The sequence below is a fragment of the Carassius auratus genome, unplaced genomic scaffold (genome assembly GCF_003368295.1).
Source record: "Carassius auratus strain Wakin unplaced genomic scaffold, ASM336829v1 scaf_tig00001016, whole genome shotgun sequence".
Classification (NCBI taxonomy): Eukaryota; Metazoa; Chordata; class Actinopteri; order Cypriniformes; family Cyprinidae; genus Carassius; species Carassius auratus.
Window position 1 is genome coordinate 234,310 of NW_020523334.1, and position 26,176 is coordinate 260,485.

General features: G+C 35.3%; 1 protein-coding gene across 3 annotated transcripts in view; it reads left to right on the forward strand.

Moving 5' to 3' along the window:
- Nucleotides 1–26,176, forward strand: part of med1 (mediator complex subunit 1) — a 124,262-nt gene that overhangs the window by 70,046 nt on the left and 28,040 nt on the right. For 2 of the 3 annotated variants that reach the window (XM_026242204.1, XM_026242205.1), the window contains exons 8-12: nucleotides 5,906–5,977; nucleotides 6,088–6,162; nucleotides 20,856–21,019; nucleotides 21,180–21,291; nucleotides 21,543–21,667. In XM_026242204.1, coding sequence (XP_026097989.1) covers nucleotides 5,906–5,977; nucleotides 6,088–6,162; nucleotides 20,856–21,019; nucleotides 21,180–21,291; nucleotides 21,543–21,667 — 548 coding nt within the window. The remainder of the gene's footprint in view (nucleotides 1–5,905; nucleotides 5,978–6,087; nucleotides 6,163–20,855; nucleotides 21,020–21,179; nucleotides 21,292–21,542; nucleotides 21,668–26,176) is intronic. The other variant, XM_026242206.1, reaches the window with a different exon arrangement.

Sequence of the window (26,176 nt, forward strand, 5' to 3'; positions counted from 1 at the left end):
AGCTCTGTACATGAACTGTTCTCATTGACATGATCCCTATACAGTGTTGCTTGCTCCCTACTCTGAACATTCATTCACGGATTTGCACTGTGCAACGTCTTCACACACAGACATTTAAATTCACATCTCGCACGAGAGTATGTGAGCGGAGTGGAGCGACAACACATTCCCCTCAGCGCTCCACGCATTCAAAAATTACTCCTGGTTCACTTTTCCCCACTCCCCACGGCACTCCTCACTCCACTGATCAGCAACACAGCTCCGCAACCAAATTATTTCACTATGCTTGAAAAAATCTATTTTGTTCAGAAATTTTATTAAAAGAAATATACATGCATAATACTAGAAGAGTAGTTTTATAACATGGTTTATTGGAACACTACAATTAGCCCAAGTCCATATTAAATGATTAATTGACGGCTCTACAAAACGTCTCTCTCTACTAGGGCTGGGTACCGAACTTCGATGCCTCGATGGTATCGAACTAAAAATTCCGATACTATGAGTATCGAAAAGTTATTTATCTTTCGGTGCCAAATTTCGGTTCTAAAAGCCAAGTGGCCGTGTTTTTATAACATTTTTTTTATACAATTTTTTTTTTTCGCCAAGCGGCTGTGTCTGTGTGAGCTTGTAGTATAACGTGCATGTAAAGACCCTCAATTCGCCATGATTGGCTGTCCACCACCACATGACGTGACAGGGAGGATTTCTGAAGATACTCGCAGTCACACAAAACACAACTGTAGTTGTTTTTTCTCAAAACGTTTCCGTTTTACAATGCCAAAGAGGTCTAAAGTGTGGCTACACTTTATAAAAGTGGATGCAGAGTCAGCAAACTGCAACATATGCAATAAGAGTATTGCAACCAAAGCCAGTGTTAATGAAGCATTTGTTTGGATGAGGGCTTTGCCCTCCCCTCCCTGTTTACTTTGGTCAGTTACATTGCGTATCTTGAAACATGCCCCCTTTCACGTCTTCTAAAAAACAGAGAGAGACAGACAGATTTATCCGGTACAGCGAATTTCTCTAAGCAGCAGGCCACTGTATACGTTCATTTAAAACAAAACCGACTGTGTTTACGAGAATACTTGCAGAGACAATTATTTTGATTATAATTGTGTGTGTATGTGTTCATTCAGAAGTTACGATACGCGAAAGATGAATTCATTCTCTGTACGCACATTGTCTGAAATGCTGCTCTCAGCGTGTGCTTTGATTGAGTGCACACAAGCTCAGAACGAGCGCGAATTGTTTAAAACTTTTGAATCTGCAATATTTACAAACAAGTGCAAAACGATCAGCTGCGATCCGTTTCACCCCTTCAAGCGAGTGAACAACGCGAATCAAGTTAGGAATTTTACATCACTATTCACGATAGCCCATCGGACTGGAAAACACAATAGCCCCTGGACGTGGGGCTAACGATTTTGTGAGCCCTGCACCTCAGATCTATACAGAAACACTGATTTCCACACTGGTTTCGTTAAACAAAATAAATTATTATTTTAAAAGATTGACTCAAAAGAATCACCGGTTCACTAATCAGATCATGAACTTGTATTATCGAGCCAAAGATTATCTATTATTGAACATCTCGAATGAATAAAGATTTCAAGTTCATCTGTAAAGCACATAAAGCTATCGGTTGAGTTTATATACTTCTATTTCATGAATGATTCGTATGGTGTGAGTTCTAGAAGAATGTTTGTGTCTTAATGAACATGAACAGCTGCTGTTTTTTGTTTTATTTTTTGTTTTTCAATGGAGGATCAGTTACCCTATTGGTTAAAATCCCCAAACTGTTTACTTAAATATTAAATTAATACATGACATCAAAACAGGGGCGTTTGCGTGGGCTGCTGTGGGCCAGAAAGTCCAGGGCAACTTTTTGGTCCCAGTCCGGCCCTGAATGGCGCACCCCTATCCAAAAAGCTGTATTGTATTAATAACGTTATCCTGAGTGTGAAGTGTTACCAGAATTTGTTTTAATTAAGGTGAAAAATAAAAGTTGTGTGTTTAATGTATTTGTGTTGATGTTGAAATGGATTTTAAAACATATGGTATCGAAAAAAGTATCGTTAGGAACCGGTATCGAAACTGAGGTATCGAAATTGACGCCGGATCGAAAGATTTTGAACAATACCCAGTCCTACTCTCTACTATAGCAGAGCTGAGAGTAGTCACTTCAAAAACAGAGAATATGCTGTAACTTTTCAGTTTTATTTTCATTCCTGAATGTATGCGCGCTCTGTAAGCTATATTATGTACAAGTTTGTGTGCTCCGTCCATGTGCAGCAATGCAGCAGCAAATTAGTTTCGAGCTGAGATTAACAAACTGTACAATTTACAATATGCTTTAACCTCACACACTCATCCCTAATTATGTTTTAATGTGTGAGTTGGCATAATTTGTGCTCATGACGGAGTGGTAGTGGAGTGTTCTCGGAGCGAGTGAAAACCTCAATGCTCTGGCTTTCAAAAAATATGCTCATAGCTCCAGACAAAATCCACTCCCAAAGTCGTGCACACTTCAATGCACTTTGAATGGAACATATAGTCTATAGTACGTTCACTTTGAAATGGAATCATGGCAGAATATCCACTTCACAGGGCACTTACGTTTGAATAGAACAAATGTCTGAAGCCATTATAGAAACATACTAAATGCGCAGAGCAGGGGGGTGCGGGGACTAGAATTGAGAACCGCTGCCTTAGGTAAGCTATTACATTGAACAAAGATGAAAACAAAATGCCATCATATAGTCAGTCAAATCCAGGGCTCTGGACCAGTTCAAGGAACGAAAATCGGAAACGAATGAAATTTTGACAGAAACGAAATGACATTTTATAGTACCAAACAGAATTTAAAATTAACCAGTTAATAATGTTATTTTATCGTTCAATTATATATTTAAAATTTGCTGTCAACCAATCATGAATTCCAACAGTACAGCATATGCAAATGTGACGCTGAAGCCAACAAGGGAAATGTCCGCTCATCTGTAAAGTCATCAAAGGCAAGTCTCAATGGCAATGCACCGCCTTCGGGGGCCGGGTTAAGACCAAATTGGGCCTGATGCTGCAGCGCAAAAAGGGCCTTTTTTTTCTCGCTGTTGGTGCATGTGCATTCGACACTCAAGTGCAAGCATGCTTAGCCTTTCCTGTTCAACTGAGGACTGCAGCTCTCCTTTGATTATTCCCAAATTTGAGAAGCTCCTCTCACAAGAGACATTGGACACCATAATGCACAGATAGATGCGCAACCCAATTTCGACATTTGGAAACATCTGAGAAAGTTTCAACGATGACAAAAGCTTATACAAGCTCTGCTGATTCGTACACAGTCACCGGTTTCTGAGTGTGCATGAATGCAGCAAACTGTATCCGCTAATTTTGACCCATTAATAATCAGTTAAACGGTTTAAAAAGACATTTATTTTCAGTAAATTATCAAAATATTCAAAAAGGTTGGATGCAAGGTTAAAATATGCTATGCATATATATATATATATATATATATAAATAAATATATATATATATATATATATATATATATATATATATATATATATATATATATATATATACACACACACATATATACAGTGTTGGGGTAGTTACTCAAAAAATGAAATTAGTTACTAGTTCTGTAAATTGTAATGAGATTACTTTACTAGTTACTCTATTTGATAAGTAACTTCACTACTTATTACTTTACTCTTTTACATTTTTTAGGGAGTTTTTTCCAAATTCCGTTTTCCGTTTTAATTTTTCTGGATTCCATTTTTTTGTTTTATTTTTTTCTCAACTCCTTTTTAATGGTTAAATTTAATTGTATTAATCAAAAGGCATGTTTAATTAATTTAAATCACACTTATACATTTTCACAGCAATTTATTAAAAGTAAAAAAAAAAAAAAAAACATGTTTAGGGCCCTATGAATTTTTTTTTTTTTTTCAACATATGTTTGATTTTTTTTTTAGCATGTGTAATTATTTAAATGCATAAAAACAACTTCATTCATTTTTTTCATTTCTTAAAATAGCCTTATGAAATGTTTTTCCCCCCTCAGAAATTCTTTTGTGTATTTACATTTTTCTGGTTATCAAATAAAGACATAAAACATTAATTTAGATTTTCTTTTAAATATTGAAAATTGAGCAAACTTTATTTTTTGGTAAACAAATGGGATTTACTTTTAAAAATAAAACATGGAATAAATGTTAAGCAGGAGATGCTTTCAAGTTTGAGAAATAGAGGTTTCCCCAGTAACAGCTGTAAACAAAGCAGCGCTGAGCTCACACGCAGCTTTATCAGGCATATAACATGCAAGTCTTCCTTCAGAAACAGCTTCACCTTAGATTTTGTTTTTGGATTGATGTTTTCATAGCCTAAACTTTAGAGGATTTGTTTTGGAGAGAAACTAATAACTGTTTTTATAATGTTTGTAAACATTTTACTTTAGACTACAGGCATTTTAGCCTTCATTATTTCGGAAATTAATAGTGCTAATAAAATACGACGTGAGCCTTTCTTTTTACTCTCAAAACGCTCAAAAACTCTCAAAAAAGTGCTTTTTTTTTTTTTTTTTTTTTTTTTTAAACAATGCAGCAAACATTTTTAAATATCTTAAAATACTTTGATATATTTAGGGTGTTGATAGATTTATTTATTTATAAGTAGCTTACATTTGGCCAAAATCTAGAGAAGATGATCCTGTATTGGCTGTAACTAAGCGTTGGAGCTCTATTTTTTCCTTTTCTTTTTGAGTAAAGAAAACGCTATACTTTATTATTATTATTATTACTATTATTACTATTATTTATCAAATTATAGGCAAAGAACATTTTTTTTTTTTTTTTTTTTTTAAATAACGTTATTAACAGGTATTTCTTCCACCTGGAACGGGTTTAGGAATGGTAATAATATCAGAGGAACGCAGAACAGAAACGTTTACATATAGAATTCTCCTCGAAGTGAACCGATCGAATAATTTTTTGGTTTTCAAGACCTGGTCAAAACCTTCAGAGGTACATTCATATAATTCATTAATTCATATATTCATTTGAATAATTCCCTTAGTACTCTTTTACAACCTCCCAGGTTTTCTGCCCTGTTTTGACTCAAATTGAACTGCGACTGTTACTGAAAACTGTTTTCTTTATGCAGACAGTATTCATTTATCGCCAGTTGTTCAAATAGCAGTAATCTAATACGGTTTTAATGATTATAAAAACATGAAATGGTAATACTAACCTCGGGGAATTTTATCATTAAAAAAAACATTTTCTGCAACAGGATCCAGCAGGATCAAACTAAGTACTGGTCATAATAAAAATGGTTTATGTTTTTCAGCAGCACCGATGGAAGCAGTTCTCAGACTGCACAGCACAGCCACACAAGCCAAAATTACATTTGAAATTATTTTATTTTAAATGCCATAATGTCAAACATTGCAATTGTATTTTAAAATACAACAATGAGCACCAGGAAACAATCTAAAAAGGCGCGTTCAGCGGTGAATAAAATGATCTCAAATGTATGGCACGCTCTCTTCATTTTATCAATTGATCATAATCACATCTATTAATTTTATAATCCTGCTACTAACATTTTTATTCAAATTAAACCCCATTTGATTTGGGTGAGAAAGCGTTTTTTTGTTGTTGGTGATGGTTTTTTGAGTGGGTTTTGCAAATCCCGTCATACTGCGCTGCTTCAAAAAGCGCATTTTGCCGCATTAAGGTTTATGATTAATCGATTAATTGATTGTTAATTTAAACGACGGTCGATAATGGAAATGATCGAAAATTGACATCCCTAGTAACAACTGTAAAGTTGTCACTGGGAAAGTAATAAATGTATTTAATTTTACCTTTTTCCTTTTTCTTTTTTTTCTTTACAGAGACAAACATTTTGATGAGTTTTCCAAACACCTGAAGGGCTTGGTCAACCTGTACAAGCTTCCTGGAGACAAGTGTGGTTTCCCCCTTTTTTTTTTATTATTATTTATTAGATCAAATTCTTTCAGTTCCTGATACAATTTGCGTTTTAATTTATATATTTTTTTCTCTTTTTGTTTCACAGCAAATTAAAGACAAAGATGTACTTAGCACTTCAGTCTCTGGAGTTAGACCTCACCAAGATGATGCATATGTTCAGGTACACGGATTTGTTTTTTCTTTGTCAAGAATAAATATTCTGCCCTACAGAAGTAAAAAAAAAAAAAAAAAGCACCATTTTGGACATGGCACTATTCTAGTTCTATGTATGGTATAGACCATTTCAAGGATGAACACAACAAACTCATTGGAATGCTACTGTGCTTGTCTGCACCTAAAGCATTTCTGGTAGCCATTTTTAAATCTCAGATCTGTGAAAACAAGCATATACTTAAGTCTAGCGAAAACACAATAGAGGTATTTAAAGAAAAAAAGTGATTGAAATTACCTGATCCTTTAAATCTGACTATAACGTGAAGACTTACAAAGAACATCAAACTTTTGCTTGAATAGTCTTCCAGATGGCTTAAAGCTCAATATCTGATTGATGCTACTTGCATGTCTCTCAACAGTGGCAAAAAGAGTACGAGTGTCATTAAAGTTGCTGTTTGTAAGGTTTGAGAATAAATTCTGTCTAGCTGTGGCTAGTTTCACATTAAAAGCATGAAGGCAGTCTTTATAGATGCTATAGTGAATTTCAAGTTTTGTCTTCCGCCACATTCGCCCAGCTTTTTTTTTCTGCATTGTCTTTTCATAGTCTGAGCTGCTGTTAGCAGGGTTCCCACCCTTCTTGAAAGTACTTGAAAGTACTTGAATTTCAGACATATGGATTCAAGGCCTGGAAAGTACTTGAAAACTAACATAGGTCCTTGAAAGTGCTTGAATTAAATTTGAAATCAGTTTTGTTTGTGGTGCTATTTTTTAAATTGTCCAATATGTGCTTCTGTCAAAAACAGAACTAAACACGGGAGGTTATCTGTTTGATCTCTGACGTGATCATGCGCAGCACCGCAAAGTTGATTCTGTGCTTGATCGATCTAATATTTTTAGTTTTTTTAAATGTTGTCAATTTAAGTAGCAAATCAGAATAGCTAAAAAAATCAATGCATATATTTTGAGACAAAGGTCTTTTTTATGATTTTCAGTTTTATGATAATTAAAGCAACGATTTTTAAATAACGAAAGAATATGTAAATGTATGGTATTTAGGGTGAAAAGCGACCCTGCTGTAGTTACTAAAGGCGCCGTGATTAACATAATAATTAATAGACTGCTGACTTTTCCATTTGTTGACATGATATGGTTAGGTTCAGTTGCTATTATGTTGGGTGTCCTTGGAGATGATCACCATGTTTATAATGAAACCATCATATTTAAAAACATGATATTAACCCTTGTGCATTGTTCAAATTCACTACCCTTTCGTTATGTTCGGGATGAAAACATCCACTCAATTGAACTGTAAAAATGTATCAAATAAATATATATATATATTTTTGCATAAATCTATTAATCAACCTCAGTCTTGATCAAAACTACCAAATGTTTTTTTTTTTTTAATCCAAGATTTTAACTCTTTAATTGCCAAGTTCATAAATGATGTCACTGATTTAGGGGGGGGGGGGGGGGACAAACAAAATTACTTATTTTCAATATAAATGAATAGTGGCTGGATTTTTTTTTTTTTAAATACTTTTTATAACAGTCTTGGGCATGTCAAAGATTAGTAGCAACATTGGCTTTGATGCATTGATAGTTTTTATGCAGCATTAGATTTAAAATTTTTCTCCCTCATTTGTTGTTGGTGGCTGTTTTTCCTCATTGACTTCCATTATAATTACATTTTTTGATTGCAAAGCCATGACAACATATAATCATGCATTCTTGATTGTTTGTGGTTTTCCCTTTTGGGAAGAGGTAAAATTTGTTATTTTTACAGTTGAACACTAGGTGGGACAATTAACCCTTTAGATAGGCCTATGCAAAATAAGGCTTGGTTTCTGGCTTGTATATGGAGTTATATGGAGTATAACAGCAAATTATAGTGTTTGTGTGTGTGTGAGATTCTTGATTGTTTGTGGTTTTCCCTTTTGGGAAGAGGTAACATTTGTTATTTTAACAGTTGAACACTAGGTGGGACCATTAACCCTTTAGATAGGCCTGTGCAAAAAAGGCTTAGTTTCTGGTTTGTGTATATATAGCGTGTTGTCGCGTAAAAGTTAGTGAAGGGAGATGTAAAGGCTGGACATTGCGTTGGATTCATATGGATTACTTTATTACTTAATATTTGTTGTTGATAAGACTTGCTTAGTTTAAAAGTAGACAACTCAAGGTTTCTATAGAAATATCTCTCATATCTCTTTGTGGAGTATTTGTTGAGTTTCAGTTCATTTTCATGACGCATTTCTAAATGAAGATCACGCAGACCAAGGCTGCAGACAGCGCGCACTGTTTGTTTTCTTTATTTTATAAATGCACAAAGTTTTCTCATTATGTTTGCATACAAATAAAAGTAGACCCTTTACAGATTCGATTGATGTATTGCTCTTAACTTTATGACCAAAACTAAAAGTGCAATTTAAGTTATTTTTGGCGATATGCCACAAAACGCCTATATGCATAGACTAAACAAAAAAATATATTTTTTTTATTTTTCAAAATGCAGAAAAAAATTATTTTAGCTTAAAGGGTTATTCCAGTCGCACGATCCTTCAGAAATAATTCTGATATTCTGATTTGCTGCTAAAAAAAACATTTATTATGATAATGTTGAAAACAGAGTGTAATTTTTTCAGGTTTCTTTGATGGGTAGAAAATTCAGAAGAACAGCATTTATCTGAAATAAAAATTTTGTAAAATGATGTCTTTATCATCCTTTCTAAATAAAAGTATTCATTTCTATAATTTATTTACCAAAAAATAGACAAAAGACAAAAAACAGACTCTAAGCTTTTGAATGGTGTAGGGTATAATGTTGCGAAAGCTTTTTGTTTCACATAAATGCTGAATTTTGGATCCTTCTATTCATCAAAGAATACTGAAAAATGTAGCATCTGTTTTAAATATTGATCATTAGCAAATCATCATATTAGAATGATTTCTGAAGGATGTGACACTGAAGACTGGAGTAATGATGCTGAAAATACAGCTTTGATCACAGGAATAAATTACAATTTACAATAAGTTCAAATAGAAAACCGTTATTTTAAATAGTAAAAATATTTCACAATTGCTTTTGCTGTACATTGGATCAAATAAATGCAGGCTTGGTGGGCAGAAGAGAATTCTTTAAAAACATTAAAAATCTTAAAAAAAACTGTAGACTGGTAGGCTATATTGATTACAGAAATATTATATTGTAATGTTTTATATTATATTGTAATGTTATATATATATGTGTGTGTGTGTGTGTGTGTGTGTGTGTAATTTCTGTCCCCCTCACTTCTGAAAAGATGGCTACGCCCCTGCACGTCTTTATTGAGTGAATGTGCAAATGTTTAATGTTGAAAGGTTTTACTATGTTATTAAAACATTTAACAGCTTTTTTAAAAAAAAAAGCTGAGAAAAATGTATTCTTAATTTAAAAACTCTTTAAAAACCAGTGTAATACATCTTTAACAATATTTCAGAAACTGCATTTGAATATTACCAGTATTGAATTTCAAGTCCTTTAAACACGACTGTCTTAAATGGTTTAATTTTATAAAACCTACACATTCAAAACATCATTATTAGTCTGACGTTTATGTAAATATTAAGTGTAAGTGAAATGGTAAGTACAGTAAGGACTTTCATGATGTTATGTGCTGGGAGTGTGAATTTCAAAGGTGCTTGATCTGGTGTTCATAAAAGTCTGTGTGTTAGTCTTCTCCAAACTGATTTCTGTCTGTTTTCTTATTGACTATTATTGGAGCAATATCATCAATAACATTCTTAACTTTTGAGTTGAAGGAATCAAGGAGAATATCAACAGAGTCTGCAGAAATGCTTGGTGTTAAAGATATAGCCTCCATAAATAGTACACTTGTTTTCTCGTTAATGCATCTCCTTTTGACAGAGACCGATCTAGATTTAGTGGTAGCAGAGATGAAAATATCAAAGAAAATACAGAAGTGAAAATACAGTGCTATGTCCTTAATAACAATGGATGAAATGTTTAGACCCCTACTGATAATTAAGTCTAGAGTGTGTCCACCTTTGTGTGTGGGTCCATGCACATGCTGAGTCAAGTCAAAATTGTTTAGAACAGTTATCATTTCTTTTGTAGTTTTATTTTCTGCATTGTCTATGTGAATTTTCAAACTCTGAGGAAATCATTGATAACATTTCTGTGACCTCTTCAACAAAGGCTGGAGAGTATTTTGGAGGCCTGTAAATAATAATAAACAGAATGCGTGGAGCACCTTTCAGTACAATCCCTAGATATTCAAAAGATAAGTACTGACCAAATGACACTTGCTTGCATTGATATTAAACTGCAAAATACTATTTAAATATTACTCCTGCAAATTCTACATCTCTGTGGGTGACGGGCGCAGATAAGCAGGAGCTCGCTGTTTTGTAGTCTCTGCCGTGTATCAATATATGAGGACACAAACACACAAACTGTCACTTCATGAGAATTTACTGATTCATTTGAGAAAACTGTCATATCATAAACACAGACACTCAAAGATCTTCATGGCAACCCATCAAAATAAATGTTCAGTTTAACATGAGTAAATTGACTGTATATTATGCTACTGTTGTAGCCTCGAGTAGATTTAGCTATGTCTCTATGTAGTAATTATAATACGTCTCTATTAATAATATTAATTATGCCTAGATGGTTGCTTGTTTTTTACTTATCTGATTAATATATAATTTTTTTAATATTCCTAGACTTATTTGTTGCAGTATTTTATACAGTTATATTGTAAAACTAAAATACCTTTTTTAGTTTGCGGGTTTAGATTTTTTGCTGCATTTGAAGTTCTTTTTCGCTTAAAATAAATATCACTGTCAAATTCATGTCATATAATAAAAATACTGTAATAAATACAGTAGTTCACCATGTATTTGTTCATGTTTTATTAAGGGATAAGTCTGAAGCACACCATAAAATAATTCTAGCAATGTACACAGGGCTAGTAGTATATACAGCTGTATATACAGATACACACCTAGGTACCGGATCAGTACTCTGTAACGGCCGATAACCTGAGCCCAGGTATCGGAATCGGTATCAGGAAGAGAAAAAGGGTGTCGGAACATCTACTGGTTTTTAGGATTCTTTGGAGAATAAAAGAACAGCATTTATTTAAAATAGAAATGTTTTGTGACAAAATACACTGCAGTTCAAATCTTTGGGGTTAGTAATTTTTTTTTTTTTGGCAACAAAATGAATGCTTTTATTGAGGATGTTAAAATGCTAAAAAGTGATTCAAGACTTGTTTTGTAAGAAAATATATGTATTTTGAATAATTATCTGCCAGCATTTATCAGTCAATCCTGTAAAAAGTATCACGTTTCAAAAAAATATTAAGCAGCATAATTGTTTCCAACTTTGATGATAACAGAGTATCAAATCAGCCTGTTTGAATGTTTTCTGAAGGATCATGTGATATTGAAGACTGATGAAAATGCAGCTTTGCATCACAAAGTATATTAAAATAGAAAACCATTATTTTTAATTGTAACTATTTCACAATATTACTGTTTTTGTCTATTTTTTTATCAAATAAATGCAGGCTTGATGAGCATAAGAGAGCAATGTGTCCAAACTTTGTGACCACTAATGTATCCAAAGTTTTGTACTATATGTTAACAAGGACATCCTCTCACTTTCAACTGCTTTTATGGCAGTGTGAATATTTGTATGAATATAAAATGGGATAAACAATTTATATAAAAATATAACAACAAATGAGACATCAACATAAACATGTTTCACAGACATTTGACAAACAGAAATGGATTAATGAGTCTCTGGACAAAGGAGAATCAATAACAAAAGCAGAAGTTGCTATCTGGCCTGGCCATCAGCAGCTTTAAGTATTACATTGCATTTCATCCTCAAGATCTCAAACACATCTGGGGGTTCATATGGTCACATGTGGTTTGGCACTGCAGGACGATGTCCTTCTTGTCTTCCTGCTATGTCTTAGGTGTCTTGCATTACAGATTATGGCTTTCCTAAATAAAAAAGTAGAAAAACAATTATTTAATTAAATGCAAATATTTAAAAATAATACAATTGTTTAAAACATCAGTATATTTTTAAATAAACTTTTGCCAAGCTTAAATTGTTAGTTCACACAAAAATGAAAATTAGACTGTTATACTCACTCTCATAACATCCTAGGTGTACGTGATTATGAATGCGCACACTTTGCCTTATACACCTACGATGCCTCGAGGGTAAGTAAAACTAGCTAATTTTCATTTTTGGGTGAACTAACCCTAGTGTTGAAAAAGAAAAAAAAAATTTGTCCAGAATGCGCTTGACCACTAACCGAAAATATCCCAAGGAACAAAGATATAACTTCTTTAAACCGACAAATAGCCGGCGAAATTGTCTATTACTCCATTATTCCTTAAAATATAGTACATAAATATGGTAATCAGTAACCCTTTATCTGCTGATTCTTGTGCTGAAGACTTTGCTTGGTTGCAAACTGTTGTCACAATGCTACATTTTAACGTGTGAAAACAATACCATTATGTGGTCTGATGTTAATTTAACTAAATTCTAGACAAACACAATCTAACAAAATGAGTAACACACAAACAGTTGAGTAGACATTAACAGTCATGAATTGCTGTGCAGATATATACCCATGTTAAATTTCTTGATACATTAAAGAATTCATTGTTCTTTTGGTAGCTATGTTTATCATGGTTTCTTCAGTGGCAGCATTATCATTCTTTCTAAAGAAATGCCTTGAGGCAGCCAAAAAGCTTTAAAGAGCCACACAGATGGGAAATCAAAAATTACCTGTATTACAGTGTATGATGTAGCTCTCCATCAGTGTAAACAATGTGCAAAGTAATTAAACCAAAACTTACACGATTTATAAAGTTACTGGCTTCTAAAGTAAGGAGTCGACTCTGAATCGCTGAAACGAGTCGTTATAGATTTCAAATCTTTTGCCCATCTCTATGTACGTCACTAGGAACACTTTGCATAATAATCTCCGCCTACCGTCTCGGGAGAAACGGAACTCTGACCTGCCCCACCCCCCACAAAGACGCTCTGGTTGGTGTGATAGCATCATGTCGAGGAGACAGTGTGTTTTTAATTGTAAAGGCAAGTTTGTTTTATTTTCACTGCCAAAGAATGAAGATCAGAAGAACCAATGGCTTAAAATTCATTTTTACCACAATACCAGAGCAGTACAACAAATCCCTTTTGTTGTGTTCACAACATTTCACTGATGACTGCTTTTCTAATCTTGGTGAGTACAAAGCGGGATTTTCAAAGCATTTGGCCATAAAAGAGGGTTCATTACCAACTTTATTTAGACCAACGAGCATCTCCGAATCACAACGCGAAGTATGATTATGAAGTTGTGTTTGTTTTCTCCCGAGCGTCTTATCAGTATGTGTGCTGTCTGCAGCCTGTCTGCAGCTGATCGTCATGTACAAACACGTCATTAAAATGAAGTGTAACTCCGTGAATACTCAACGAAGAGACATGAGAGATATCTATAGAAAGCTTGACATGTCTACTTTAAAACTAAACAAGTGCTGCCGAAAACAGATATTCTGTGATAAAGTAATCCATATGAAAACAACGCGATGTCTGTTTTTCAAGTCTCCCTTCATTATATCTAATGTGACCACGCCCCCGCGCTGAACGCGCTATTCATATTCAAACTGAAGCGCATGGCTTGAATATACCCACACAGAAGAAAAAGCAACGAGACTGTTTAAGTTTTTTATTTTACTGTTTGCTTCGCGGTGAGAGGAATAAGACATAATTCACCCCAAACAGATGCTAACGCATTGTTTACCGTGAAGTCGTGTACGGAATAATCAATCAAAACTATGTCAGTTGACCAATCAGAACACAGTATGCTACCGAAAGGTGGGGTTTAAGGAAACTGAATCTTTTGAACAGTTTCGTGCGAACTGTTTGTGGATCTCTGAGAATTGAGGTCATTTTAAAATGATATTTTGACAAAATGACAATGTTTTTTAACCTTGGATGGATTTAAACCTAATGTACAGGACTTATAAACAGTGATAGGAAGCTTAGAATTTTCATCTTACTGGCTCTTTAAATCAGGTCATCCTTAAAGAGTAACTAAACCAACTTTTTTTAGTTAATGATCTATAAGAATGGGGCTTTATTAGTGCTGTTCATTGTTTCGAGTAACTTTTTTAACATTTGAGTATAAAGTGTTTTAATTCTACAATATATGGTGTAAAAACGTCTGAGTGCTGCCCTCTTCAGGTTGAACGGTGGCTAATGCAGTTGATTTTTCCTATTGGATGTTGCGGTGGCAAGTGACATAAGCGGTTGCAGGTGATGTAAGCAGTTTCCAGCTCACCACGCCCCTTGGTACGAGCTACCATGCCCTTGGCAGTATAAAACCATCTTGTTCCGTCAAAATCACTGTAGTGAGTCAGGAGTTGGAATTGCCAGTATTGAAAACAATCAAGATAGATTATTATATCATCTATTTAGCATATAAATTATATAGTTATTTAGATCTTCAAGTTAGCGTAGATTTATCTGTATTTAGTACAGTGGTCAGGATGGTACGCAGGTGTAATGTTGCTGGTTGTGACAGCACTGCTGGACTGCATAGTTTTCCAGCAGACTTTAAAATTAGGCGCCAGTGGTTGCATGCACTTGGCCTAGAAGACCGTGAGTTCCTGCCTAGAGCTGGAGTGTGCAAACTGCATTTTACACGGGATTGCTTCTCCAACGCAATGGAGGTGGAGATGGGCTTTTCCACACAGCTTGCGCTGAAAAGCGACGCGATGCGGGAGTTAAGACCGCAGTTTGAGCCAGTTGCTCGAATTGATATGAACAGAGACCTCGACATCCTCCACTTCAGGTGAAGGTAGGTGAGAAAAGTCCTCTACTTCAAATGATCGCTCTGTTGCAAAGCTACTTGCGTCATTACAGTCACTCTCCATTTTAGCATCTCTGACAGCAGCTGTCAATCAATCCGTCACTCCGGGTCTCAGGTTCACGCCGCACTCACTCAGCCCTGCCCTCGGTTCGTCCCCTCTATCTCCGCTGTGATATATATAAATTTCCTAGGCCTACATACAAACGAAGGCTATCTTCCTTAACCCTCTGGAGTCTAAGGGTATTTTTGGGGCCTGGAGAAGTTTTGTCATGCCCTGATATTTGTGCTTTTTTCAGTTTCTTATAAATATCTAAATGGGTAAAGTCTAATATCACTGTAATCAGCACAAACTGGGTTATAATAATTTGTGAAATGCATGCATGTACATAATTGTATTTTTGAGAAAAAAAGTTATGCATGGTTAGTGCAAAACTAAAAATGTTAAATCACTTGAATAAGGCCATAAAACACATACATAACATTGGTTCCCGGGATTGTTGAGAACTGGAGCTTGTAGCCTAGAATTTTTCTTTCTAAATTATGTGAAAATCATGTTGTTTACTCACTCACAGAAAACAATATATTGATTTAAATTTTCTAAGACACTTTATGTTAGTAAAAGTCATATGCGAGTGGGCGTCAACTATCATGAATATCATTGTGATTTACACCTGAGAAGACAAAAGGCCGCATAATGAGCTGCATAATGAGCCTCTCATTCAGCTGTGCCACTGAGTGAGGAGTTACAAGAAAGAATGTGAGAATAAAATAAATCTATATAATTTTATGTTTGTAGTTTATTAAGAATATATTTAATTATCCCACAACATAATTTAATATCCACTTGGGGGAGCAGTTAAACAGTTTATTAGGAATAATCAAAGCTGACTTTCAAACAAATTTTTTAGGCATCCTTACTCTGGTCACACAATCCTTCAGATATCTTTTAATAATCTTATTTTCTACCAAAAAAAAAAAAAAACATTTATTATCATCATTATTATTATTATTATTATTATTATTATTAATGTTGAAAAGAGCTGAGAATATTTTTCAGTATTTTTAGGGGGAATAAATTGAAAGAACTGCTCTGTTTTTACATTTGTTAGTTATCTCTATTTGTCACATTTATATTATTTACATCATGCTTTTGAATGGTATAGTATTGTATATTGTTATTTAAACTTCATAATGTTTCACTTGATTATACATTTAGTCAGGAATTATAGATCTTTTTTCTGAGGAAACCCATTTCTCAAATCCTCAACCACATCACATCTTTTTAGAGTGATTTATGTCTTATTCCTCTCATCGCGAAGCAAACAGTAAAATAAAATAAAAACTTGAAGAACAGTCTGGCTGCTTTTTCTTCTGTGTGGGCGTATTCAAGCCGCGCGCTTCAGTTTGAATCTGAATAGCGCGTTCAGCGCGGGGGCATGGTCACATTAGATATAATGAAGGGAGACATGAAAAACAGACATCGCGTTGTTTTCATATGGATTACTTTATCTCAGAATATTTGTTTTCGGCTTGACTTTGAATCTCAAAACTTATTATAGCATATTTTTCTACTTTTGAAGGAACAAGGCTATTTACAACCCTCAGCTTCACAATAATATAGAAGACGGTATGTTTAATTCACACACGCAATCACTCGTACTGGTACTGTTTACCTTTAATCTTTATTTATCTCTTACACCGAGCAATAATATGTCAGAAATGTTACGAAAATAGATAAAATAACTGCTGATAGTAAGCTATGATCGTTCTTTCCATAGGAAAAAATATCTTTAATAGTCGATCTCAACCGTCTGGCTGAGGCCAGTCTAAAAAGACACTCAGGACAGTTGACCAAACGCTGCTGCGTGTCGACACGAAAGCATATCATTTTAACGCGTTATTAAACGTTGCTACTTGCAAATGTAACCATTCAAAAGACTTTAAAGCATTCAAACACAAGACGTGGAAAAGCTGAACTGAGCTGGTTACTCACACGCTGTGCTCGGTGCACACGCGGAGAGAGAGCCGCGTCTCACAGACAGCAACACTGAACCGACCTCTTGTTTGCAAAGTTCTCATTTAAGTTCCTCCTGCACCTCAACGAACAAAAACAAATCGCAAATCGTCTCAAAACACTTGAACACCAAATTTGTCTGTTTTTGCTCTTGAACCGACAAATACATAAATAATATGTGAAAATACCCGTCTTGGATCGTATGTTAGAAAAAAACTCAGTTATGTCTTAAGTTAAAGTAAACAGTTGAGAAAAAAATTGTATGTATATTATATTGGATGCATTCATTGTCTCTTAAAGTGGCCGCGCCTTATAGGTCTTGGGCGCCGCGTTGCATTCTGAGAAGTGGTGGGCATGTTGATGAACAAATAAACAGAACGAACCTACATATTAAACACTTTCAAACAGGGCCCACTGGTACAACCTGAACCGGGGCCCACAAACCCCAACTATGGCCCTGTTTACAGTACAAACCTTGTAAGTGAACTATGAGGGCAAAAAAAGTAAACAGAAACAAAATAATCATTCATTAATCGTAATCGAGGTAAAATGTTCAATTAATCGAGGTTTTAACTTTAGGCCATAATCGTCCAGCCCTAGATGTAAACAAGATCTTCTCCACATTGATGTTCTCTCTTTTTTTTTTTTTCTTTTTTTTTTTTGTAGTGGCTTCAACTGGATAGGCTAACATAACCTGACATAACTAACATAACACTGATAAAGAGTATATCAAGTATACTTTGGCGGTCCGCAAAATGCATCTACTGCTTGTCGAGCTCGTCCACCTTTGAAAGTTCATAGACAAGGCTGTGTGCGCGGCAAGATGGAATGGACTTAATTCCTTAATGCACACCTAAAATTTGAATGCAACGTTTTTGCATTTGAATGTGGATTTTTATTTTAAATTTGACGAATATTCGAAATTCTATTATTTTTATTTTATTTTTTTTGACAGCCCTAGAATCACCTATGCATTTTTTTGTTGTTGTTGACATTTCTAATCGTAAACATAGCCATGTTGAAGCCTGCAGTAAATGTTTTGCATTATGGCAGTCCTCTCTGCTTATTGTTTTTAGAAAATGTTCCTCTCCTGTTTGTCATTGTGCACGTAACTTCACGCCAATAAATCATCATAAATGCTGGTCTTTACATTCGTCCTGCCTGTTGTCCGTGGATTTACCTATATTTGGTGTTATTTGCCGTATAAAACTTATTTAGACATGCAAAATCAATTTTACAATCGATTCAATGAACACTTATCACTCAAATCAAACAGGATTTTTGTCACAAAATTGACAACCCAAGAAAGCAAAGTAAATGGTTTCTCATTTGTAGGTTGCATTGATACCTTGCGGTGGATGCAAGTAAAACAGTATAACAGTACCTCATTTTTTTTCTTTTCACCTAAAATTCATGCAATAAACATGTTTTTGACAAATATTTTAATTTGTTTGTGGTCTATATAGCCTGCATCAAAATGAGGTTTGCAATTGTGCGCCCGAAGGCACGGGTTGAAGACCCAGTCAGTGACGTCATGATATGCTATTTTGTTTATATTCATACCTACGTCATCACCAAAATTTTCCTTTTTAAAAAAAATAAAATAATAATAATTACTGTTACTGCAAACCAAAATATTTTTAAGGATGGCCTCAGGGGTGTACAATCCTGCTCTCAACTTTCCTGCCCTTTTTTGGTTCCGGTTTGGTCCCAGCCTTGCTACAACACATCTGTCTGTAATTATCAAGTGTCAAGTGTTATTAGCTGGTTTAAGTGTGTTTGATCAGAGTTGGAGCTAATCTTTGCAGGAAGGTATATCTACATAAACAGTATTTGCACAATGCTCCTTTAACCTTGGCCTTCAGTTGGGATCACTTATATATATATATATATATATATATATATATATATATATATATATATATATATATATATATAATATTTTTTTTTTTTTTTTTTTTTTTACAAACTGCACTGTCTTTGATTACTCTTCTTCAGTTACACTTGGAAAAGTACAACTATATGCTAGTTTAGTCAAATAGTTTTTTTTTTTAAATATTTAATTCATAAATTCAATCTTGCCATTCTGAGTTGATTGACATATTTGTAGGGATGGGTATCGTTAAGGGTTTTAACGGTATTACTACTCTTACCGATACTGCTTAATGGTCCGGTACTTTAACGGTATTCTTATCAGTACTTTGTGTTGTTTAGGCAGTCGAAAACTTTGCATTTCTCTGTCTGCACATAATGCACTTTTGAAAGATGCTTTGACAAATTGCTTGTATTTCCGCCCTTACATGCAAATATTTTGTTGCACTTATGACAACCAGCGTTGTCTGCATCAACTCTAGTGAAGTATAACCACACTTTGGAACGTTTTGCTGTCTCCGCTATCGTCACTCTTTGTATTAAGCAGGAGTCTTTGTACTGTAAGGGGCCGTTTGCATATCGCGTCTAAAAACGCGTGGAAAATGCTAGGCGCGCCGCTTTCAGATTTTTTTTAACAAAGCCTTCGATCACTTGCGCTCCTGAGGAGTCTGCCGTCGCTAAGCAACCATGACCTGTTCTCTCCATGAAGATGCGGAAATTTCAGCAGTGGATGAATGGATTTGCAGTGTGCTTGCGGCATTCTTAAAAGTTGAGATGTTTTTTACTTGATGCAGTGCGGACGCGCCTGGAAAAAACGAGCTCGTCCATTATGAGCGCGCATACCGCGCACCTGCATTTGAAATAACAAACATTAGCGCGCAAAAGACGCGATATGTGAACAGGCCCCCCTCGCGTGTGTGCGCCGCGCTCGTTCTTGTTGTGTGGTTGTGTGACTGACAGACAGCCTCCGCAACGCACATGAGAGATCTCTTAGATCTCACAGACAAAGGTCTTAATAATATTGCAAATTAGAAATTTTTGGTAAGATAAAATGTGCACGATAACATCATTAAGCAAATCTCTTCACCATCGTCACTCTTTTACTAAGCGGGAGTTTTCATACTGTTATGTCTGTGCATGTGCCGCGCTCGTTGTGGTGTGTGTGTGTGTGTGTGTGTGTGACTGACAGACAGCCTCCGCGGCGCGCATGAGCAATCTCGCAGATCTCACAGACAAACGTCTTAATATGATCGCACATTAGAAATGTTTGGTGAAATAAAATGTGCACGATAACATTATTAAGCAAAAATGCATAGTAGGCTACATTAATTTTTCCCCTCCAGTACCGAAAACAGAACCATTACAGTCATATCTTACTGGTACTACGGTCTTTCATAATTTAGCCCCGGGGCCAGTTTAATACCGGGTCTCGGTACACATCCCTACATATTTGTGAATATTTTCATTTTAATAAAGCAAAATTAAGACTACAGACTATGGATCTTACAAACTTTGAGAGAACATAATTTTAAAAAGTAATCTTAATCAATTTTTCTGCCATCATGACCAATGCTCTTGATGAAGTGGTCAGAAGTTATTTCAGTATGTAATGAACTTATGAATTGTAATGAAATTAAATAATGATATTTTAGATAAAGTGGTTTGAGCAGCTGTACAGTAAGGGATACTATACATAAAGAATTGTTTTATGTGAACAATGACCTCTGTTTATGTTGAGCTAGTTTTTGCTTTCAGAAAAGTACTGCAAACACGCAGATTGGTTTCAGCTTGGTCACCAGTTTGGTATCTCAGTTAACAATCAATACCATAGTGTACTGTATATCTTAAAACCACTGTAATTTTTTGAAAGGGTATAATTAACTCAATAAATTTCTACCGTAGGATAGCCACTAATGCCAACACTGTGGAGACAATACTTCACGGTAGTGTGGGTCTGTTGACAGCGAGGAGTGGCGGTCATCTAGTATCTCTACAGTGTTATGTTTCTCCAAATGACATCTTTGAGGAGGAAACAGGAGCCCAACTGAACTACAGTGCTGTCAATAGTAAGAAAACAAACAGTTCAGTTGTATATTTATATATTTACATATATATATATTTATATATATATGTGTGTGTGTGTGTGTGTGTGTGTGTGTGTGTGTGTGTGTGTGTGTGTATTATAATCAAAGGTCATTGATTACCATCTTCTCCTGTATTCTGCAGTTCCCCGTACTTTAGGTGTGAGTGTGTCGGTGACTGTTGAGGGCACCACATCGGTTTACAAGCTACCCATCGCTCCGCTTATCACAGGATCTCATCCAGTTGACAACAAAGGGTCAGATTTACAAAGAATTAAGAATCAGCTAAAAAAAATATTTTTTGTTTCTACTATAGTGTAATCTGGTGTAATCTTTTCCAGAGAAGAGTAGTATTTTCACAGCGCATTTGTCTTGTGCATTATATCCTAAAGTCACAAGATAACTTTTCCATGAGAAATATGTACTGGTTGTTCCATTGGTCTTGTTGATGATTTATTATATGTTCATGTAAGGCTTCATTCTTTCAATATATATTTTCCCCCTTTAGGACTCCATCATTTTCTTCTGTTACAAACTCAAACTGTGTAGATTTACCAGCATGTTTCTTCCTGAAGATGAATCGCTTGATGCCATTTTCTTTATCGTATATAAAAAAAATGGGCAGTACTACAGGTATGTATATAATCCTGTTTGAAAACTTGGATGTAGAATTGATCTGAAGTTTAGATGTTGGATGACTTTAGTAGACTGCTACATCAGTGTAGTTATTTTTATTTGTTATTGTGCTTCTGCTATTAAATTGTCTAAATGACAAAATGAAAATCACTCGGTATACAGTGGGGAAAATATTTATTTGATCCACTGCTGATTTTGTAAGTTTGCCCACTAACAAAGAAATGAAAGTATTTTTTCTGTAATTTTTATGGGAGGTTTATTTTAATGTATAGAGAGAATATCAGCCAAAAAAAAAAAAATTCTATAAAGGTTAGAAACTGATTTGCATTTCAGTGAGTGAATAAAATATTTGAGTCCTAAACAACCAACAGTATTACTGGCCCCACAGATTGATTATATACATTTAGTCCAAAGCGACTTACAATTGGGGAATACATAAAGCAGTTCTTCTTACAGAGTCAAGCAGACACAGGAAGTGCTTATAAAACCAAGTTTTAGTCATTGTTCAAATAAGTACAAGCTAGAAAGGGAAGGAATAAATAAAGAGAAAGAGTTTTCTTTTTATTTATGATGAAGTCAAGTAGTATCGAAAGAGATGAGTTTTCAACTGTCACTTGAAAATTGTCAGAGATTCAGCATTCCATATACCCTGTGACTGTTCTATATGCAAGCATTAATGTCTTGAACTTGATGGAAGCCTCAACCGGTAGCCAGTGCAATGAGATAAAGAGAGGTGTAACATGGGCTCGTTGGAGACCAGTCGTGCCGCTGCATTCTCAATCATTTGTAGAGGTTTGATTGTGCTTGATGGAAGTCCAGCCAGAAGAGCATTGCAGTAGTCAAGCCTAGAAGTTACAAGGGCCTGGACAAGAAGTTGTCCACCATGCTCCTTTAGAAAGGGCCTGATCTTTCTAATGTTGTGCAATGCAAACCTGCAAGATCCGGGCAGTCTTTGCAGTGTGGTCTTTGAAAGTCAGCTGGTCATCAAAGATTACACCAATATTTCTGACCAAAGTCGATGGGGTATTTGTAGAAGAACCTAGCTGGATGGTAAAATCATGCTCTAGAGTTAAAGTGGCAGGGAAGACAAGAAGCTCAGTCTTTGCCAGGTTGAGCTGTAGGTCATGTTATTTCATCCATACCCAGATGTTTGCCAGGCAGCCTGTGATCCGTCTAGCTACCGTTGGATCATATGGTTGAAATGAGAGAGCTGTCTCATCAGCATAAGAATGGTAGGAGAAGCCATGTGCCTGTATGGGGGGACCCAGTGATGTAGTGTATATGTAGAAGAGGAGGGGTCCAAGAAATAATCCCTGAGGAACCCCAGTGACCAGTTGATGTGCTTTGGAAACCACCCCTCCCCAGGCCAACCTGAAACACCTACCAGTTGGATGAGATTCAAACCAGTGAAGTGGAATCCCTGTGATGCCCAGTGATTATGCTATAATCTCATTATGCTATATTATCACCAAATATTGAATTAAATCTTTTCGTCAACTTGTTTTGTATTTATATTTACATCTGATTAATCGTAAGCCCTGTTTTTCTGAGGCATCTACTTTGAGTGGGTAAAAAAAGCATTAATAATAATTTTCACAATATGAAATAAAAGATGAAAATTTGCACTGTTTATAACACTAGTGTACTTTAATGTTTAATCAGGGAGTTTATTTTGAAAGACTTTTATTTTGTACAAAATGGCACAAAGTCACACTTATGGGGTTCCCGGTCAAAAAAGACCCGGCCTCAAAAAATTGCTTATAAATCACTCATTATGCTATATTATGACCAAATATTTGATTCAATCTTTTTGTCAACTTTTCTTCCATTTAGGACTGGTTTTGTATTTATATTTGCATCTGATTAATTGTAAGCCTTGTTTATCCAAGTGTAGGCACCTAATTTTTTGAGTGAAAAAAAGCATTGTTTATTAATAATTTTCACAATATTAAATATTATGAAAATTGACACTGTTTATCACACTAGTGTACTTTAATCATTAATCATTCACTTTGTTTTGAAAGGTCGAAAAAAGTTGTAAATATTTCGTACTGAAAGAAGCTGAAAGAAGAAAGTAATATATATAGGTTGCCTCGAGGGTTAGTAAAACACAGGCTAATTTAAAGATTTTTTTATAGAGAATAGTTCATGGAACACCAAAACAATACTTGTACTATCAAAAAATAAAGTAAAAAAAAAAAACTGACACTGTCATAGACAATGTCATAAAACAACAAATCTGATCATTATGACATTAAAAAACAGCACTGCCATATAGAGAACATTTCATGGTACAACAATATTTATGCTGTCTCTGTGCTAAAGCGTTTATTAGTAAAGTTTTGTCTGCTTTGTGAGACCTTGAAAGCCTCAAAACCTATTGTCATAATATTTTGTCTAAAAAGTGTGATGAAAGCAAGAAGGAGAGAGAAAAAGAGTGTTATACTATCAGATTGATTAAATGATTTCAGATGCAGTTTAGGGTTGGATGAAATGGAAAGCTTGTAATACTCTCAATAGTATGTGTATGATTGTGTGTGTTAGCACGAGAATGCATCCATCCACACATGACCAAGTCCAAGGCCTTTATGTTTTCAAGCACACATGTAACATATGTGAACATGATCAACATGCTCCTGAACAGTAATAGTTTCTATTACTTTCATTCTTTCCCATTCACTTTGAATGGCTGGACATTTTTGACCGGGAACACCACAAGTGTGACTTCGTGCCATTTTGTACAAAATAAAAGCCTTTTAAACCAAACTCCTGATTAAACATTAAAGCACAGTAGTGTGATAAACAGTGCAAATTTTCATCAGTTTTATAATCCTTTTTTCACTCAAAAAATGAGGTGGCTACTCTAAGATAAATGGGGTTTATGATAAATCAGATGAAAATATAAATACAAAACCAATCCTAAATTAAAGAAAAGCAGTTGAAAAAAAATTAAATGCAATCTTTGGTGATTAATATAGCATACTGAGTGATTTCTAAGCAATTTTCTGAGTGTGAATAAGCGATAACATTAACTGGTATTTTCGTTCTTTGGCATTAACTTGACTTGCCGTGTTTGGAGGGAGAGAAATGCTGACTATGACCCCAAGAACACCATCCCTACAGTCAAGCATGGATGTGGAAACTATGCTTTGGGGCTGTTTTTCTGCTAAGGGTACAGGATGACTTCACCACATTGAGGGGCAAATGGACGGGACCATGTACTGTAAAATCTTGGATGAGAACCTCCTTCCCTCAGCCACAACACTGAACATGTGTCACGAATGGGTCTTCCAGCATGACAGTGACCCTAAACGTACCACCAAGGCAACAATGGAGTGGGTCAAGAAAAAGCACATTAAGGTCATGGAGTGGCCTACCCAGTCTCCAGACCTCAGTCCTATAGAAAATCTGGGATGTGTGCCATACCTGGTGACTACAAACGCATCTTACCTCTGTGCTTGCCAGCAAGGGTTTCTGCACCAAGTACTATGTCATGTTTTGCTTTGGGATCAAATACCATATTTTCTGCACTTAAAGGCACACTAAAAAAGCCTTTAATTTTCTCAAAAAACGACAGTGTGCATCATAATCCGGAGCTTCTTATTAGTGCTGCAACGACGCGTCAACGTCATTGATTATGTCGACTACAAAAATACGTCGACGTGTGTGAAATGCGTCGACGCATCACACTGTTTGTTTACATCTGGCGTAATGACATACTGGGAATGGAGAAAGTTGCATTCTATCACAAAAACAGAGACCACGGTTATCAAAAGTATGGTTACCGTGTGATTTGGTGACCAACTTCCTGGTTCAGGTCTGATATTCTTGCGCTTGCGGCATTCTGAAAGGGTGAGATGTTTATAACTCGATGCGCCTGGAAAAAAAATGAGTGCGTCGCGACCGCGTAGCTTCCATTATGAGCGTGCTTATTGCGCACCTACATTGGAAATAACGAACTTGAGCGCGCAAAAGACGTGATATGTGAACGGCCCCTTAAAAGACAGTGCGGCGCGAGACAACAGTCACAAACCACCAAGCTACCCCGAATCAGCTCCAGATCTCTGGAAACCATGCTAACAGTTCTAAAATAGGCCATTCATTGAAGGTGCCCCTTATAATCTGGTGCGCCTTATAGTGCGGAAAATAAGGTACTTATTTAATTCACTGAAATGCAAATCAATTTATATAACCTTTATATAATGTGCTTATGCTGTATTTTCTGGTTTATATTCTGTCTAAAATTTCCTCATTATCTTCAGCTGTGATGTTCCCGTGACAACTTGTCCCTCAGCAGATGCCGCTGTCATAAATGTTTTTATTGTTGTTCGCATAACTGTTGCAAATAAACATTTTAAATTTTTAAAAAGTTTTTAAAATACGCTACATAATATAAAAAACCTAATATTTAAAAAAAAAAATTATATTAATTTTATGCGGCGTCTATCAGCGAATCTGACGGACACGTGCTGCGTTGTCACTGTTCGGTACCGAAAACAAATACCA